Genomic DNA, 16,503 nt, shown 5'->3' with positions numbered 1-16,503 from the left:
ATGTAAAAAAAAAAAAAAAAAAAAAAATGAGTCTTGAGTTTGCGCACTCCAGTATCATAAAAAGTACACATTCAGACATGAATGGTATTCAAATTCTGGTCATTAACATTTGATTAGTTGCTGCTCAGGGAGTCAGGGTTGAATTTGCTTCCTCCAGGGCAAAATCTGGTACATTTACAGAAACGCTGATTAATGCCGATTGCTAAACAGCAGACGTAAGTCACATATTAATACAGTTAGAGTGGAGTTTTTTTTGTTTTTTTTCTTTCAGCATTTGCTTTGGTTTGCTGGAAGTAAAAGAGAGTCAGTGTTTGCACTTTGGTTGTAATTGGTTCCTTTGGTTCTCTAAAAGAAACTAAATTGAATCCATTTACAGACGTAAATGTAGTCATTCTGGAACAGTTACAGGAAAGGCTGTATTGAAACTGTGTGCAGTCTCAGATCCCTGCGGAGCAGCTCGAGCTGGCTCCGCTTCGCTGTCTGTGCTCATGCATCCAGCGCATTTATCGACAAGGTAGATTCAGCTACGTGCCTCAGCATCAAAGCGGGAGATTGGGAGTACTGTACAGCCCTGCGGCAGGCCAGTATCCTATACGCTACATCAAGCTTTCGCATGCTACAGAAACAACGTAACCTCATGAACCATTTGAGCTCACATACTGTAGGGCTTTTACTACCTTTTTCTACATCAGTGAGACATCTGTTCCTGACATCAATAGCGATGTTTTGAAATAATTAAAATATATATATTCAGCTCTCAGAGGCATGTTAAGACAACGCATGCAGATAAACGAGTGCCTATAGAGTTGAAGGCAACCTCACTTCTTATTGCTCTGACTCTTGCTTGAGCAAGTCTATGTGAATTTCTGCTGTGACATTACATCCCTCTACCTTTTTTGACTGCAAAAAAAGAAAATAAAAAGGAACAAAAGTACCCACTCTGAAAGGTAAAAATCAAAGCATATATAATATGTGACCGATACCACTGCCGTGCTGTAAAATGTTATTTTCTACCAATGATGTAGCCTACAAAAGGAACCCTGACACTGCTTCCCATATGCTTCACTGACTCTGTGCTTCATCTAGTGATGTAGGATAGCCTACCGCAGCACTTTGTGTGACAAGCATGACTTTACAATTTGATATGAGGATGTTTCAGACATTCATTTGGAGTCTTAGAGTCCCACTTCACCTGTGAATATGTTGTAGAAGCCGTGTATATTTGCAGTGTCAAACATTGTACGCTTTTAGCGAAGCATTTTGCACTGTGTAAGTTCTACCATTTTAGTGTGGCCAAAGTGATGTTACTTCCTGTGTGGTCCTTCCCAAATGGTGATTGTATCATCAGTACTTTGCTCATCCTCAGACAATAATAAAAGATATGGATATATTGTGTATTTGTGGCTTTCATCTTATTCCCATATTGTAAAAAGTGAGATTTCCATGTTCTTTTTTTTTTTTTGTTAATATAAAGCAGGTCTAGGTGTTCAGAATCTGTGCCTTTAAACAAGCCGTCAGGACTTCTGTACGTTTGTGATGTCACAACTTTGCTATATAGGTAGAAAGTGCCGTTACTGTCATTCCCTGGCTTCAATGACGGTGCATATACGCAGATGTGGAACGCCAAGAAACGCTGACCAAACAGAGCTGACTGGGCCTTTTTCGTGAGAGGGACTTAAACATGTTCTAATTGAAACCCAAAATCAAAGTGTGAACCCGAATATGAGCATATGGGACTTTTAACCTTTTTTTAATTTATTTGTCATGTACATTGCTCCCACTAATGGACTGTAATACTAAATACTTCCCTGTGTACTACATGCTCTGTGGTGAAAGTAGTAAATGTGTGGTATCGTCACTAGGTGGCCCTGTGGCAAGCAAATTTGCCTGCAAGAGCATACCTACGGAGTACTGAGAATAATGACACTAAGAACGATAGTTTAAAAATATAATTGAATAATACATCTTGATGATCATATGCAATTACAGACAAAAAAGCCTTTCTTTAATTAAGTCTCAGGCAGTACAAAGTACCTTAAGGGCAGTAAAACAAAAAGGGTTTTAATCTTTTAACCTATCAATTATTAAGTTTACCTTGCCAAAGAAGCGTTAATACAATAGAGCACAAGTACTGTATTTTTCTAGAGGAAATGTTTTTTCTTATTCTGAATAGCTCTGCACCATCTTGACTTTGGCGTGCCTCCAGGTAAAGATTGTCTCTAAGCTATCTGGATGAAAGCCTGGACCGATTACAGTGCACATTCAGGGCCAGTTGTAAGCTGAACGCACCCATTTTTGTTGGTAATATTATTCAAGCTTTGCCGAGGTCAGCACTCCCTTTATCGCTCTCTCACATGCTCTTCTCTTCTCCCACAGACTGACAAATACACTACATCTTCAGCATCTTAATTAGGTGATCAGCAGAGAGACAAAATACACTGAAACATGACGTGTTTTTTTATCTGAAACTGGTCCATTGCACTTAAAAATTGCATTTTAAGCTCAGATGACCGTTGGTTGATTGAATACATGTGTCCGCAGCACGCTGCTGGTCAGGAGGGCTCAATTATCCTCCTCTTGTTTAAAAAAAGTCCCCACTCACATGGACATCCACAGGCTCATTGTAATGTATTACCAGACTGGGAACAAAGAGTCTTTGTGCGGGACAAGGTTACATTCAGAACAGACTGAAAACACTTTCAAAACCGGTCATAGACTTGTGCTTTACCAATGTAAACCAGTTGACAACACAAATCACCTGCAGTGCAGTGTAACATTTGACCGGGGCCACACTATGCAGTATGGTACAGATGCCGTATAAACTGGCATTTATGAACTTGAGTACACTAAATGAGTACTTACACTGTATATACCCTCAAGTTTGATTATTCTAGCATGTTAAGTGAAGCATACAGACATAATTAATTACCCAAAGAAAAAAAAAAAGTGCCTACCACTATCCTCCCAACATAGCCTACATAATAAGTGTCCCAGAAGTAATCACACCAAATGACACTGGATTAGTTTTAAGACTCTTTATTAAGATATTCATAATACAGATGGTCCAGTTATTCTATAAATACACAATTTTTGTAATACATCTTACTGGCAGGTTACTGAGGCCCAGAGATAGGGCACATACATTATAACACATTTCATACACTGTGGAAAATACTTCTTTCCATATAACTACTCTAAACGTGACTAAATTATTCTATATTTAATACCAGTGTTTGATATTTTAAAAAAGGAATTCTGAAAAAAAAAAAAAAAATCTGTTTTACTGGATTGTGAATCCAAGACATGCTGTGTGGACAAAACACATACTTTACAGATACTTGTTTGCACAAAAGAAAGAAAATCTGCTGAGCTCGCTTTCTCAATTGTCATTTCTGATTACACACATCGTCTGTCATTGCTGTTAGGTCCAACCACTAGGGGTCTGCGCCAAGACATTTTTTAGTCTTGGCCTGGCGGACCTCCTCCATCAGCTCTTTGAGGTACTCTATTTCCCTGGCCATGGATTCAGCCTTCTCATTCAGCTCCATGTTCTTCCTCTCCAGCACTGTATGCTCTGCAAGAAGTGAATCCTGCTCAGCTCTCTTCTTCTGCCTGTAACGTGTAGCGGCCGTCTTATTCTGCTCCATCTTCTTTAGTTTCTTGGCCTTTGGTGCCTTCAAAGTTGCCCTTACATCTCCATCTGCAACCTGGAGGGACTTTACTTGGTCACCAGCGGGACTGGGAGATGGTGGACTAGCTTTATAGGTGGGCTCAGGGTATGGTCTGCTTTTGGAGGACTTTGGCAGAGGGGAGGCAGGAGGGGAGGAATGAATGATCTGTGATGTAGTGGTTACGGTGGTGGTGGTGATCCCGATTTCATTTTTGGGAGCCAGCACGAGGACGATGCGGGTTGGTGAAAGGGAGAGCACAAGCCTCGGGACCTGAGAGACGACAGTAGCTACCGCTGGCTTCACCTCGCTCTCCGAGACATCCACCTCACTGCCCAGGTCCAGGGTGTAGGCTGGGGAGGAGGGAGACTCAACCAAGGGGGAAAGGGGTTCTGGGGAAGTGGGCTCAGACTTGATTTCCAGCTCTTGTTGTGGCTCAGGGACACACAAGGGAAGGTAGGGAACATCCTGTGCTCCAACGTAGGATTCAGGCTCATCAACTGTAATGATAGAAGGATCTGAACAGACAGCGGGAGGGGGAGGTGTACTTGGAAGAGGATCAGAGGGAAGACTTGAGAGCGCAGGAGTTGACAGAGTGGGCAATGGGAGGGAGTCGAGCTCCATGGGGCAATCCAGGGAGGCTAGGAGATCTTCTGGACAGCTGGGGGACTCTTCAGTAGGACTGCAGGAGCCAATCAGAGAGTCCAGGTCAAACTCGCTCAGATCCACTCTCTCAGCCATCCAGTCCAGGTCACCAAACATATCCTCTGTGGAGGCAAACAAGGCAATATATTAATGAGCTGTCCGATTTTCCCGTTACACTGGCAATGATTGTCATTACAAAGAGATGGTGCTCAAAAAGGATTTTGAATATGTTAATGAGGGTGCTCAAAAGATTGCTTTCCAATTCATTTTACACTCATTACCTTTACTGTCATCTGAGACTGTCTGTCTCAGCTGACCATGGTGGCCCAACCAGTGGAGGGAGAGCAAGTCGGACTCTGTCCCAGCTTTGTCCCCCTGGAGGAGGACGGCCGGAGGTGAGGGAGGAGGAGAGTAAAAGGGAGGAGGAGAGGAGGAAGAAGACAGTGATGAGGAGGTTAGGGGTGACACTGGTGAAGCGTCCCCCTCCAATGAGGTTCCTCCTCCTTCCTGATTTTCTAGCTCAAGGCCTGAAGATAGGAAGCTCGCGGCGTCAGCCATGGGAGAGGAAGGTCCCCAGAGAAGGGCCTCCATGTCTTCCAGGCCAAACTGTGAGTTTGTCATCATCATGGTCATAGTGGCTGTTGTTGGTCACGAACGGAGTGCGTATCGATGATAGCAAAGTCTCGAACTCTTTTATGCTGTCGAATGCAGCAGTGCTGAGGGTTTCCACGTAGGACCTGAGGATGGGGGGGAAAAGAAAAAAAAACAAGACATTAGCAATGAACATCTGAACATCAATATGGTGGAGATATATTGATCAAAAGATCTAGACTTTAAAACTGGCAACACAACTCTCATAAACAATTATGTGGGTATATAACATTGTTTAGTATGAAAATGATTCTGATCTCAAAAAGGCAAATCCTATTTTGGCACAACACTGCCCCCATCACTGCAATGCTCCCGTTGCACGTCACATGCTTCCACCCAGCTACCAGTCTTGTGACTCTGACGTCAGTCTGTCTCCGAACAGGGTCACAGAGTTCGTCATCGTGCCTCGCTATGCAAAGCCACACTTTTGTTCTCAATCCGCCAACGTGAAGCCGCCATTTTAACACAAAGAGGAAACTGACCATTTTATAGTTGCCACGTAGACACTCGGGATAAAACAATGATGCTTTAACGTTATACAAATGTAGCAACGGAGTCTTTCACGGTTAGATTTGTTTAAATGGTCTCGGCACATTGTATTAAATACAACCTGTAACCTTTCATATTAATTTGACGTTTTACGTCATCTCTGCTAGCTAATCCTGTATTATGTATTATTCCTGTAATACATCCCCACGTCACTTTCCAAACTATTCGACGATTCAGATAAAGTCAAATTAGTTATAAATGTCAAAACTAATTGTAACTGGAATGTTAAACGATGTAGCTTCGTGCTAGCGGTAACGTCAGGTTGCAGATGCGCGTGGCCACCGTAGGCCGCACAGCGGTCATAGACCAAAAAAAAATAATACTTACGACATGTTGCTGAATTAGAAGTAACTCAGTGCACTGGCTGGATGCACTGTTTTGTTGGCTGCTGAGTCGCGGCACTTTCACACTGCCATTTCGGCCAATAGAGCGATGTTCAGCAATGGCGTTTCCTCGGTTGTTCGTTCCTCGAAAAGGAAAATGGCGCATGTGGTGGCGCAGTGCTCATATATAGTTTAAGGAAGGACTGGCGGTATCCTTCCGCATAGCCCATGTTATCACTCCGCCAGTGTTTTTCTTCCACATTCCATGCATACAGGTACTCTATGACAAACTAAAAAGTAAACACTCGTAGGCCCTACTTGTACTACTGGTGTTATTTTAACAATGTGGGTGATTGCCATTCATTCTGCGCTTTTATTTAGCACAATCATGAATGGTAGAAGAACTACAATCTTGAATTTGTTTAGGTTTTAACAAATATTCAATGTTTATTAAAATACAAGACAGACACACACAGACACCTTTGATTCAACTAAACACTTCCCACATACGATTCAGATGATCTAGCTCATCTGCTAGATTCTTTGCCAGCAGGCGAACTCTACCAGAAAACCTGCTCCTGTTTGACTTCTTCAGCTTCTGATCATCTTTTTCTGTAAAATACTGATCCATTTCCTTGACAAAGTCTTGGAGCAGCCTCTCCGAGGACATCCCGCCTGTGTGTGCATTGGATGTCTTCCTATCATTGTTCATGTTAAACACTGACTGTGACAGATGTGCCGTCTTCAGTGCATCAGGCTGGGCTCCTGCCCTCTGTAACCTGGCAATGTCGTGCCTTCGCAACTCATTCATCCCAGAGAGGATAAACCCCAGACAATGTTCCAGCTCTACAACATTTCCCTTATATTCATATACTAGTTTCTCAACAGTCATCTTATTCACTATCTTCTTGTTGATTTTAACAGTGTGGGCGCCCATGCCCCCAGCGGACGCCACCATACCAGCACCAACAGCTGTAGCAATAAGCGAGGTACCAAAGGTGACCGGAGCGAAGACGACACCCAACACTGCAGTCACCCCTCCAACAGCACCTGTGGTGCCTCCAGCAATGCCCATGGTTTTGGCCGTCTTCTTTATCTTGTCCAGGCTGTCGGAGATGGAGCTGAACTCACCAATGATGGTCCGCAGGCTTTCATTGCGCTTCATCATGAGAAGGTTGTAGAGACGCAGAGCCTTCCTCACATTTATCGCCCTCTGATTAAATGATCTGCATAGGGACAATGACAAAAATCTTTTTATTTATCCAGCTCATTTGGTTAAAGGCCATGTTGTATTTAGGTATCAGTGTTTCCCACAGATTAGAAAGCAATTTGTGGCGGCGGTGTTATTGTATTTTCATACAATAAAAAAATAAAACTGAGGCGGACACGCCGTTGGATGCTGTCGTCCTCTCCTACTCTTTCTTCAATGCCTAATGAATCTATTTCTCTCCCTGACCCGGTCTAACTGCTTGAGCAGCACTGGTTGAAGCCTGAAAATATTGTAAACAAAATAATAACATAACCAATTACACTGGCTCTGTTTCAGACCGATACCTCCGGTTCAGGCTGGTCCTCATCCTCAACACGTGTCTTTTTCAGTTTAAGAGTAAAAAAAAATGACATAACATTATTTATAATGAGTTTATTTGATTCACAGCTGCTACATATAGTTTTGACCTCGACAACCCAACTGCATTTTACCGCAATCTTGCGACTAGTTAACTTTCTAAAGCAGGGGCAATCGCTTGTTTGCTAAGAGTCGGGTCGGGACTCCAACATTAACACACTGACAACATTGTATTCAGAATCTAAAATATTTTTATAGCACTTTTTAACGTGCGATTGTGTAAAGGTGTTCACGAGATTCCAACCTTTCGTGAAATTGTGAATTTCGCCAGCCGTCTTCTCTCATTTTCATGGAGACAGACGCTGTGTGCATGGGGGGAGGGGCTGTGTGTGCGTGTGTGTGTGTGTGTGTGTGTGTGTGTGTGTGTGTGTGTGTGTGTGTGTGTGTGTGTGTGTGTGTGTGTGTGTCACAAGTGACAGAGACATAGGAGAGCAGGGAAAGGAAATGTTTTAAATTGCCTTCATTTTTATTAATAACGAAACGCAATGCGCGGCGGCAGGTGTTGGTTGCGCGGCACACCGCCACAAATTAGTCTGTGTGTGGGAAACACTGGGTATTCAAAACTGTTCACTAGAAAATTGTAGCTGTTCCAAACTGTACATCTAATTTAATCTGAAGCATTATTTTCCTCTTAAAAAGTATGAAGTACACTTAAATTCCTAGAAATATTGTAACAGGAAACTAATGGCACCAAAATGACGTCGCCAGTACAAATATGCATCTGTGTGGTTACCTTATTTCCTCCTCTAGAGTGAGGCCATACAATGACGGAGCCATGGAATCAGAGTCTGTTGGAGTGACAGCACAGATTAGATAATGTACACTTTGATTATGAGCTTTGTTCCTGAGGACAGTGTCATGTTTTGCTTGGTTACAGGTGTATATATATTGCACATTTCTTCTTTAGTTCTCAAGAAAATATCTATCTAGAAAACAAAATGTACTTACTTGACACGCGTATCAACCATCTCAACATCCCAGTGATGTCCTGAGGAAAACAGGTTATTATTTTCAATAAAAATCCATCGCAGAAACCTCCTTACACTTAGTACAAAATTAAATTGTGCAAAAATCACTGTTTATTTGCAGGTGAAGGAGTGGATAAAGTGAACGCTTTAGAAAAGCCGTACCTCTTTATCCACGGGGGTCTGTTGAGGAGGGGAGCAGCCGTCACTCTGGTAGCGTACTGCTGGCCTCTCTTTGGTCTGGTAGTATGTAACACACAAAGATTAATGTATCAGAATATTATTAAAGCATATTAATTGTCTACATCAAGGGTCTTCAATGTTTTTTTAAGCCAAGGATCCCTTAACTGAAACAGAGATGGGAGAAGGGACCCCCTACTACATATATTGTATAAAATGTTGCATAATAAAAAGGGGCCTACAATAACGTGTAGGGCCTAATAGTTGTTGGCATGATTTTATAAATCATATTTTAATGTTAAACATACAGTGGCACAGTGAATCGTTAAGATTAACTATCTGTGCGAGGTGTGTGTGTGTGTGTGTGTGTGTGTGTGTATATATATATATATATATATATATATATATATATATATATATATATATATATATATATATATATATATATATATATATAAAATAATAATAATATAATAAATTAACAATAATTTTGGAGGCACCCCTGCATTGACTCTGGGGACCCTCTAGGGGTCCCAGACTCCCTGTTGAAGATCCCCGGTCTACATCTATGTGTGTGCATGTGCGTGTGTGTGCACGGTCTCTCTCACCCTGTTATCTACATCCCCTGGCAGTATTTCCAGGTAGGGAGGATCCCGTATCTCACAGTACACGGACTCCAATGCTTTCCCTTTTAAAGGTGGGGATGGCGGGCTGAATGAAGGCGGTGGAGGTTTCTGTAATAGACAAAGAAAATGAAGTTGTTAATTGACTGTACTGCACAAAAATACAACATTTGAGTATAAATTAATAGTTTTATGTTTTCCTTACACAAGACAGACTGATTTAGGCCAGATGATGAATCCTGCTGACTTTTTTCTTTAAGGTTACCATGAGATCTATACTTGTGTTTTTGAGTGAAATGTTCATGAGAGCTCACTGTGTGGCCTTATGTCAAAAGGATGACGAAGAGAGTTAATTGTAATAATGTTTTTCCATTTGCACAAAATGAACACTTACGACGATATGTTGCTGTATTAGAAGCACACTGGCTGGATGTACGGTTTTGTGGCAGCAATTCATAATGGTTGTTGTTGAATCACCAAAGGTGGATGTCACATTCTGTTAAGAGCACAAACAGCACTTGGGCCGGCCCTACCAAAAGTCTGCATTTCACACTGACTCAACAGTGGAAAATGCAGCAAAAAAGTGAAGCCATACGCATCTCATTTTCAAAGATAACAGCATGAGAAACACAGCATCCTGCTAGTTTTGCTGCGGTTAGTTTGCACCTGGCCAATATGGTTCATCACCTGGCTGTAGTCTGCAGTAGCTGACAAACCTGTAAAGGAGAGGTTTCACAGAAGGAGGCGGAGCAGGGGAGTGAGGACTGCCTGAGTCGAGGCGGAACTGCAGGTCTGTCAGTGCGGTCTGTGGCCTGAAAATACAAAGACATTCCTATTGTGGTTGCATAATGCTGTTGAATATAACCAAAACATAGATTGTATTCCAACAGATCTAGGAAACTCTTTATACAATAGTCTCAGTTTCTCCGAGTCACAATGGCTGTTGTTGAATCACCTTGATGCACCAAAAGGTGGATGTCACGTTCTGTTAAGAGCACAAACAGCATTTGGGCCGGCCCTACCAAAACTCAGCATTTCACACTGACTCAACAGTGGAAAATGCAGCAAAAAAAGTGAAGCCATACGCATCTGAATTTCCATGATGACAGCATGAAAAACAGAGCATGCGTTTTCTGCTGCTTTTATTGCTGTTTTTTGCACCTGGCCAATATGGTTCATCACCTGTAGTCTGCAGTAGCTGACATACCTGTAAAGGCGAGGTCTCACACAAGGAGGCAGAGGAGGTGAGGGGGAACTTCCTCAATCGAGGCGGAACTGCAGGTCTGTCAGTGCGGTCTGTGGCCTGAAAATACAAAGACATTCCTATTGTGGTTGCATAGTGCAGTTGAATTTAACCAAAACATAGATTGTATTCCAACATTTCTTTTCAAACAACTTGATGGGCTTTTATCCTGTTTATTGTTGAGTTGGACTATTTATTTATTACCCAAACGCACAAAAACAAACAGTCAATAATGCATAACTTTTAGCTTGCAGTTTACCGTTGTATTAAAAGTCCCGCAGGGGTTCACCTCTTCTGAAGAAGCAGCTGAGGCAGGAGATTCTCGCATAAAGCTCATGTAGTAATGGCTGGATTGCTGACTCTCATCAGTGTAGCTCTATCCAAGACAGGGGTGGAAAAAGTATTCAAATCCTTTACTTACAGTAAGTAAAAGCACCACTACATCATTGTAAAACATACAAGTACAAGTTCTGCATTGAAAATGTTAGGGGAGACCGGGGATAGCTGTAACATTTTTGACATTTCTGTCTGTATCTTGGAGCTCTTTTAAGCCAGTGGATTCAAAATTAAATTAATAAATTAACAATTGCATGTGTCTGCTATTAAATGGTGTAGCTGTTATACCTGCAACCCTAACAGAAAATGCATGGTTTAGGCTACTCTCAAACACAAGGAGGAAAATGTTACAATGTAACCCATTGTCCGGGTTAGTTGTAGGCTACCATAGCCTGGGGTGATATGTAACATGATATACACTGGCGGTGAAATGTAACATAATGAATGAGTGTGTGTGTCGAAAGGCACTCCTCGGTCAGCCTCTCTTTTCCATGACCGAAATGTAAAGAAAAAAGCATAAATACAACCAACATTTTGCTTGGGGTAGGTGGTGACATTTCGTAGCCGCAACTAACCCAGACTGTTGTCATGAACTAGCTTAATTTACAGCTAACAGCTAAAACATTAGCACGAACAACCTGCGTGAAAGATATCCATGTAGACACGCAATAAACATAATTTAACTTTTTTGAGTTTAACTACAAAGCTGGCATTGCTATCCCAAAAATAAGTTAAAAAAATACTTTTCTACCGTAAGAGTTTTTTTTCCCCACTTTCTAAAATGCGCAGTGTCTGTCACAGGGAGCTGATTCTTCACGTGTGTATTAGGGACTAAACCGAGCATGTTTAGAGTGATACAAGTGATTCGGAACTTTTTCCTTATTACATAAATTGGACGTGTTACAACTATCCCCTGTCTACCTACTTAAAGCTTTAGTGCAACTTCTTTTATATTAACGCACGTCCGTTACATTCAAGCAATTGCCAAATGAGAGGATACCATGCCAATTAAGACTAATATAGCTTCACAAAACTCAAAGTGTATTTCTCAGTATGGCTATGTTCAGGAAATGGGGTCTTCCAGCAACTTTCGCGCCCAGAAACTCGAGCGAAGATAATTACCTTTTCTGAAGAGTCCATCATGTTTTTATTTTTGAATCCTCCGTGTCCTCTAGACTACTAGCAACTGGATGGAGGAGGGGGGGGGGGGCGGTGCGCGGTCACGGAAGGCTTTTATCTTGTGGACGCGCCGACAGTTTTGTTGTCAATAGGCCTAGAATTCCTCATGGGGGCGACAGAAACTACGCACTATATCTTTAAATAAACGTATATAAGTATCATCAGGAAACTTACTCAAATAATAAAAGAAAATATAGGCCTACTCAATGCAAATATTTATTTTTTTTACATTTTAGAAACTGGAAACGATCCAAACAGTTCTGTCAATCAACCAAGTGTTTAATTGTCTAATCATATCAGCTGGACGTGTAGGGCTATATATTGTTGGGTGGTTTCATTTTTATTAAAAGATCTTATTTCATAAACTACATGTGTTTTGTGTGCAAAAAAATATTTGTAAAGTAGCCTAACTAGTAACTAAAGCTGTCAGATTAATGTAATGGAGTACAAAGAGGTACAAATTTACAAAGTACAAATTTCCCTCTGAAATGTAGCGGAGTAGAAAAGAAAAGACTCAAGTAAAGTAGGTACAGTACTTAGTACTTAAATGTACTTAGTTACATTCCACCACTGAGCGAAAAAAAATATTAGTATGACAGGGAACATTATTAAACATATTTCACATTTTGAAATCAGCAACAGATGATTCAAATGTCTGTTGATGTCTAGAGGTTTTTGGGAAAAGTCCAAAATGACTGTCAATCACCATCAGATGTGTCTTAAAGAAGTCTAAGAAGATGTGCTGCAGAAAGGTTGGGATGCAGTGAAACACGTCAGAACTTACCTCAGATTTTGGTCCCATTGTAGAATGTGGTCCATAAAAGCTGGAGGGAGAAGGGCGGCGTTCAGGCCGAGGCGGAGGAGGAGATTGTATTTCCTCAGGAGTATCAGCTGGAAGCTTGCAGAGAAAATAAGATACATGAAGTAAGCGTTAATAATAAATCAGACATTTGGAAAAGTAAATTGGTATAGGCTATATAGGCTATAGGGTTTAGTTGTAACCAAAATCATCATTATAGTCCGTAGTCATTATTTAAAAAAAAAAACTGTAATAATGTGAGCAACATTTTAAAGGAATCGTTCAACTTTTCTAAGAAATGTGCTTTTTCGCTTTCTTGCAGAGATGTGTTGCCTCCTGTTTTTACCTCTTATGAGTTTCTCCTAATGTCAGCAATTGAATTTTACTCTCATATCTATCGGTTAGAGGAAACTGCTAGCCTGTTTACCAGCACCTCTAAAGCTCACTAATGAACATATTATATATGTTTTTTGTTTCATGCAAAACTCTGAAGGGGGTAATGATTTCTTGGCCAGAGGCAGTGATTTCCTGGTGTCTCTGATGATTGCCTGTCTACCAACCTCACAGTGACAAAAAGACCTCAGGAGTGCAGAGTGGTATTGATCTTTTCATTGAGAAAGCTCATATTTCCCAGAATTTCAAACTATTCGTTTAAGATGAGTCATATTTCTAGTAGTCTATATAGACGACATTCCATTTCCGAGATTACTCCGGTGCCACCGGAAAGTCCGCCGGAAGTCTTTCTTTTTTCCGATGTCCGATGTCCGTGCTTTCTTTGTGTTGTAATTTTAAACTCCGGTGGATTTCTGAGGACTATGGTTAACTGCTCCTCAGATCTCTGCAGGGTAAATCCAGACAGCTAGCTAGACTATCTGTCCTATCTGAGTTTTCTCTCGCATGAGTAAAACAACCTTTGAACGTACACACGTTCCACCAAAACAAGTTTCTTCCCGAGGCTATTCTGCAGCGGCACCGTGGTTCCGTCCAGCGGTTAGCTCCGCCCATGACGATTGTGATTGGTTTAAGGAAATGCCAATAAACCAGAGCACTTTTTCTCCCATCACGGAATGCTGTGTGGACTATCTAGACCCTACTCCGCAGCACTGTAGAGGAAGGTCTGGCAATGCAAGACTATTTTTGCTAGTATTAAAACACACATTTGGCAATGTTTTCAGAAGTAAAAGAAAGCTTGTATTTACATATCAAATATCAAAAATATCAAAAACAAACTCACAGTTGGCTCATAGTTTGAAATTATACAGTGACTGTCTTCTTCGCCTGCTGCTTTAAGGTTCATGGAGAGCATACATTTGCTCAGTGGTGGTCTGGGAGGAGGACGAACAGGGCGAGGTGTCTTATAGTCTGCAGGATATTCACCGAGTTGGGAATTCTGACGACAGAAGGACATCAAAAATACATACATGCTGCTAAATGAATACGTGCTATCACAAGTTCATTTTATAGAGACAATATCACCACTCACCACTGCATTGGTTGTATTGCTAGTTGTTTCTGCAGAGTAAACGATGTTGATATCGTCATACTGGGACTGGGATCGTCTGGACCTGGGAGGAGGTACAGGCTTGGCTTCAACCTCTGACTGGCTTCCATCTGTGACAGCAGGCTGACAAAAAAAAACACAAGATGCAAATAACAGCAGACACAAACAAAAACCATTCATGCATTCAAAAATGGACCACAATTAGCTGGTCTTCATGTTTACCTTTGGCGCATCCAGGTCTTCGTAGACCGGCTCTAGGACGTCACTGGAGCCGGAGATGGTGGAATTCATCAAGTACTTTGTCCTGGGGGGTTTGAGCAGACCGGCTCATGTAGCAGGAATGTTCTTGTTATCTGTTACCATGGGCGTATCAGCATCCTGGAACCCGTCACTGGAGCCGGAGATGGTGGAATTCATCAAGTACTTTGTCCTGGGGGGTTTGAGCAGCTATGGGGTTAAATAATGACACAAATTAACTGTTTAATATTATAACTACTTAGATAAGAGCAAAGGCTGACAAACAACCAATCATTGGTTTGGAAATGCTACCCGTGCACTTCATGATTACATAAAAACATGTAGCAGGAATGTTCTTGTTATCTGTTACCATGGGCGTATCAGCATCCTGGAACCCTTTTTTCTCTAGAAAGCAGGGGTGGAGAGGTGTTATCGCTCACAAACATAGACTGTAACTAAAACTCCTCAACACATTTGAGTAAATAATTACCACACATACTGTATCCCCTGTATTCCACTTCATCAGTTATCAGTCCTCTCTGTTATTTAGCATTTTCCCAAGAAGCTAGTAACACGTCATGGTGGTACTAATGGATCCCTTTATTGGAGTCTCCCAGCATAAGAGTTTCACTTTTTGTTCTTGTATAACCATTGTAACACAACACATAAACATTTTGAATTCTAACCAATACTGTCTTTTTTATCTGACTGGTTATTCAACATGCAACCATGCAATGACATTTAAGCACAAACAATAAAATATGATTGTTATGCATTGAGGAAATCGCGTGACAAACCAGTCGAGGTGAGATCAGAATTGTTTAACAATTGCGAAGTGTAGTTACATTTTGATTGTGTGTAATTTATTAGTGTCCAGAGCTCCAGATATAATATCCAACAAGTCATAGTAATATATTCAGTGGTGGTACATGCCACACCAGTGCTGGAAGAAGTATCAGATCTTTAACTTAAGTAAAAGTAGCTATACCACAGTGTAAAATACTCTGTTACATTAAAAAGTCCTTCATTTCAAATCTTACTTGGTAAGTTCAAAAGTATTAGCATTAAAATATACTTAACTAAAAGAAAAAGTACTCATCATGTGGAATTACCCATTGTAGAAAAACCTATATATAATATCCCTGGATTATAATTAGTAGTGATGCATTGATGTTGCATCACTATTAGTATCATTATTATTGCAGCTGGTAAATGTTGGGCTCATTTTTATTACTTTATAAAATGCTGGGTATCTCTATACCTAATAACATTTATTAGTTAATTTATATTTTGTTCTTAATAATCTGAACCTGCAAATTAATTATTGTTGTCAGAGACGAGTAAAAAGTACAATATTGGCTTCCAACATGTATTGGAGTAGAAGTATAATGGAAATACTACTACTAATAGTAAGTTGAAGTACCCCAAAACTGTACAGTACTTCCATTTCACCACTACATGTGTCTCACATGTGAGGCTTAAATTAGAGTTTCTCTCTGTCATGTATCCTTTAGGCCCAATGCTTTTCCCAAAACATATTTGACACATTTGACTATTTATATACAACAGAACAGAAAGAGCTTATTCTTACCGTCATGTTCCACTTCATCAGTTATCAGTCCTCTCTGTTTTATTATTCTGTTTCATCCTTTATTTATGGAGCCAGTGTAGGAAATGGCTTCGATTCTCCCGTGCGTTTACATGCCTTTACTTCCGTCAGGCCACAGATACCATAAATGCCTCTGTCTCTGTCGTCAAGTCTGACTGGGTGCGATCTCCCTGAAGCGTCATGACAGAGAGAAGAATGTGTGGGTGTGGAGCTTCTTTTTGTAAAACGTCCACATTGACATTAACAGGTGGAAAGAGTCAGAATCAGAATCTTTTGCCAAGTTAAACTAACAAAGAATTTGCCTTGGTGTTTGGTGCATACATAAACAAACATATTAAACATTATTATGAAATAAACAATAAATACAG

The 16,503-nt window shown here is 40.9% G+C and overlaps 2 protein-coding genes across 4 annotated transcripts; both read right to left on the bottom strand.

The window, feature by feature from the left end:
• Positions 1 to 3,020: 3,020 nt before the first annotated feature.
• On the bottom strand, positions 3,021 to 6,008 carry atf4b (activating transcription factor 4b). The gene is made up of 3 exons (XM_028600393.1): positions 5,841 to 6,008; positions 4,595 to 5,050; positions 3,021 to 4,435 (listed from the first exon to the last, which is right to left on the bottom strand). The coding sequence occupies exons 2-3, from the start codon at positions 4,944 to 4,946 to the stop codon at positions 3,435 to 3,437; spliced, it is 1,353 nt and encodes a 450-aa protein (XP_028456194.1). The 5' UTR covers positions 4,947 to 5,050; positions 5,841 to 6,008; the 3' UTR covers positions 3,021 to 3,434.
• A 242-nt stretch (positions 6,009 to 6,250) lies between these two features.
• On the bottom strand, positions 6,251 to 11,968 carry LOC114570147 (uncharacterized). 3 transcript variants are annotated; one of them, XM_028600391.1, is made up of 9 exons: positions 11,933 to 11,968; positions 10,764 to 10,850; positions 10,439 to 10,534; positions 9,948 to 10,043; positions 9,217 to 9,342; positions 8,594 to 8,668; positions 8,412 to 8,451; positions 8,197 to 8,251; positions 6,251 to 7,062 (listed from the first exon to the last, which is right to left on the bottom strand). In XM_028600391.1, exons 1-9 carry the CDS (start codon positions 11,951 to 11,953, stop codon positions 6,324 to 6,326), a joined length of 1,335 nt encoding a protein of 444 aa, XP_028456192.1. In that variant the 5' UTR covers positions 11,954 to 11,968; the 3' UTR covers positions 6,251 to 6,323. The 3 variants fall into 3 exon arrangements, with proteins under 3 accessions (XP_028456192.1, XP_028456191.1, XP_028456193.1); XM_028600390.1 differs by having other exon boundaries at positions 6,252 to 7,062; positions 10,734 to 10,850; XM_028600392.1 differs by lacking the exon at positions 11,933 to 11,968 and adding an exon at positions 11,562 to 11,635 and having other exon boundaries at positions 6,252 to 7,062; positions 10,734 to 10,850.
• Between the last annotated feature and the right edge of the window lie 4,535 nt (positions 11,969 to 16,503).

This window comes from Perca flavescens, chromosome 15 (assembly GCF_004354835.1).
Source record: "Perca flavescens isolate YP-PL-M2 chromosome 15, PFLA_1.0, whole genome shotgun sequence".
In the NCBI taxonomy this organism is placed as follows: Eukaryota; Metazoa; Chordata; class Actinopteri; order Perciformes; family Percidae; genus Perca; species Perca flavescens.
Note: the sequence above shows the minus strand (reverse complement) of the source record. Positions and strands in the feature narration are given on the sequence as shown.

Excerpts from the sequence above, each read along its gene's own strand:
- atf4b (XM_028600393.1), bottom strand. The coding sequence starts at position 4,946 with ATGACCATGATGATGACAAACTCACAGTTTGGCCTGGAAGACATGGAG. Across the intron at positions 4,436-4,594 it reads AGTCTCAGATGACAGTAAAG|AGGATATGTTTGGTGACCTG; the intron begins GTAATGAGTGTA and ends TTGCCTCCACAG.
- LOC114570147 (XM_028600390.1), bottom strand. The coding sequence starts at position 11,953 with ATGATGGACTCTTCAGAAAAG. Across the intron at positions 10,851-11,932 it reads TGATGGACTCTTCAGAAAAG|AGCTACACTGATGAGAGTCA; the intron begins GTAATTATCTTC and ends TGTCTTGGATAG. Across the intron at positions 8,669-9,216 it reads CAGGGGATGTAGATAACAGG|ACCAAAGAGAGGCCAGCAGT; the intron begins GTGAGAGAGACC and ends ACATACTACCAG.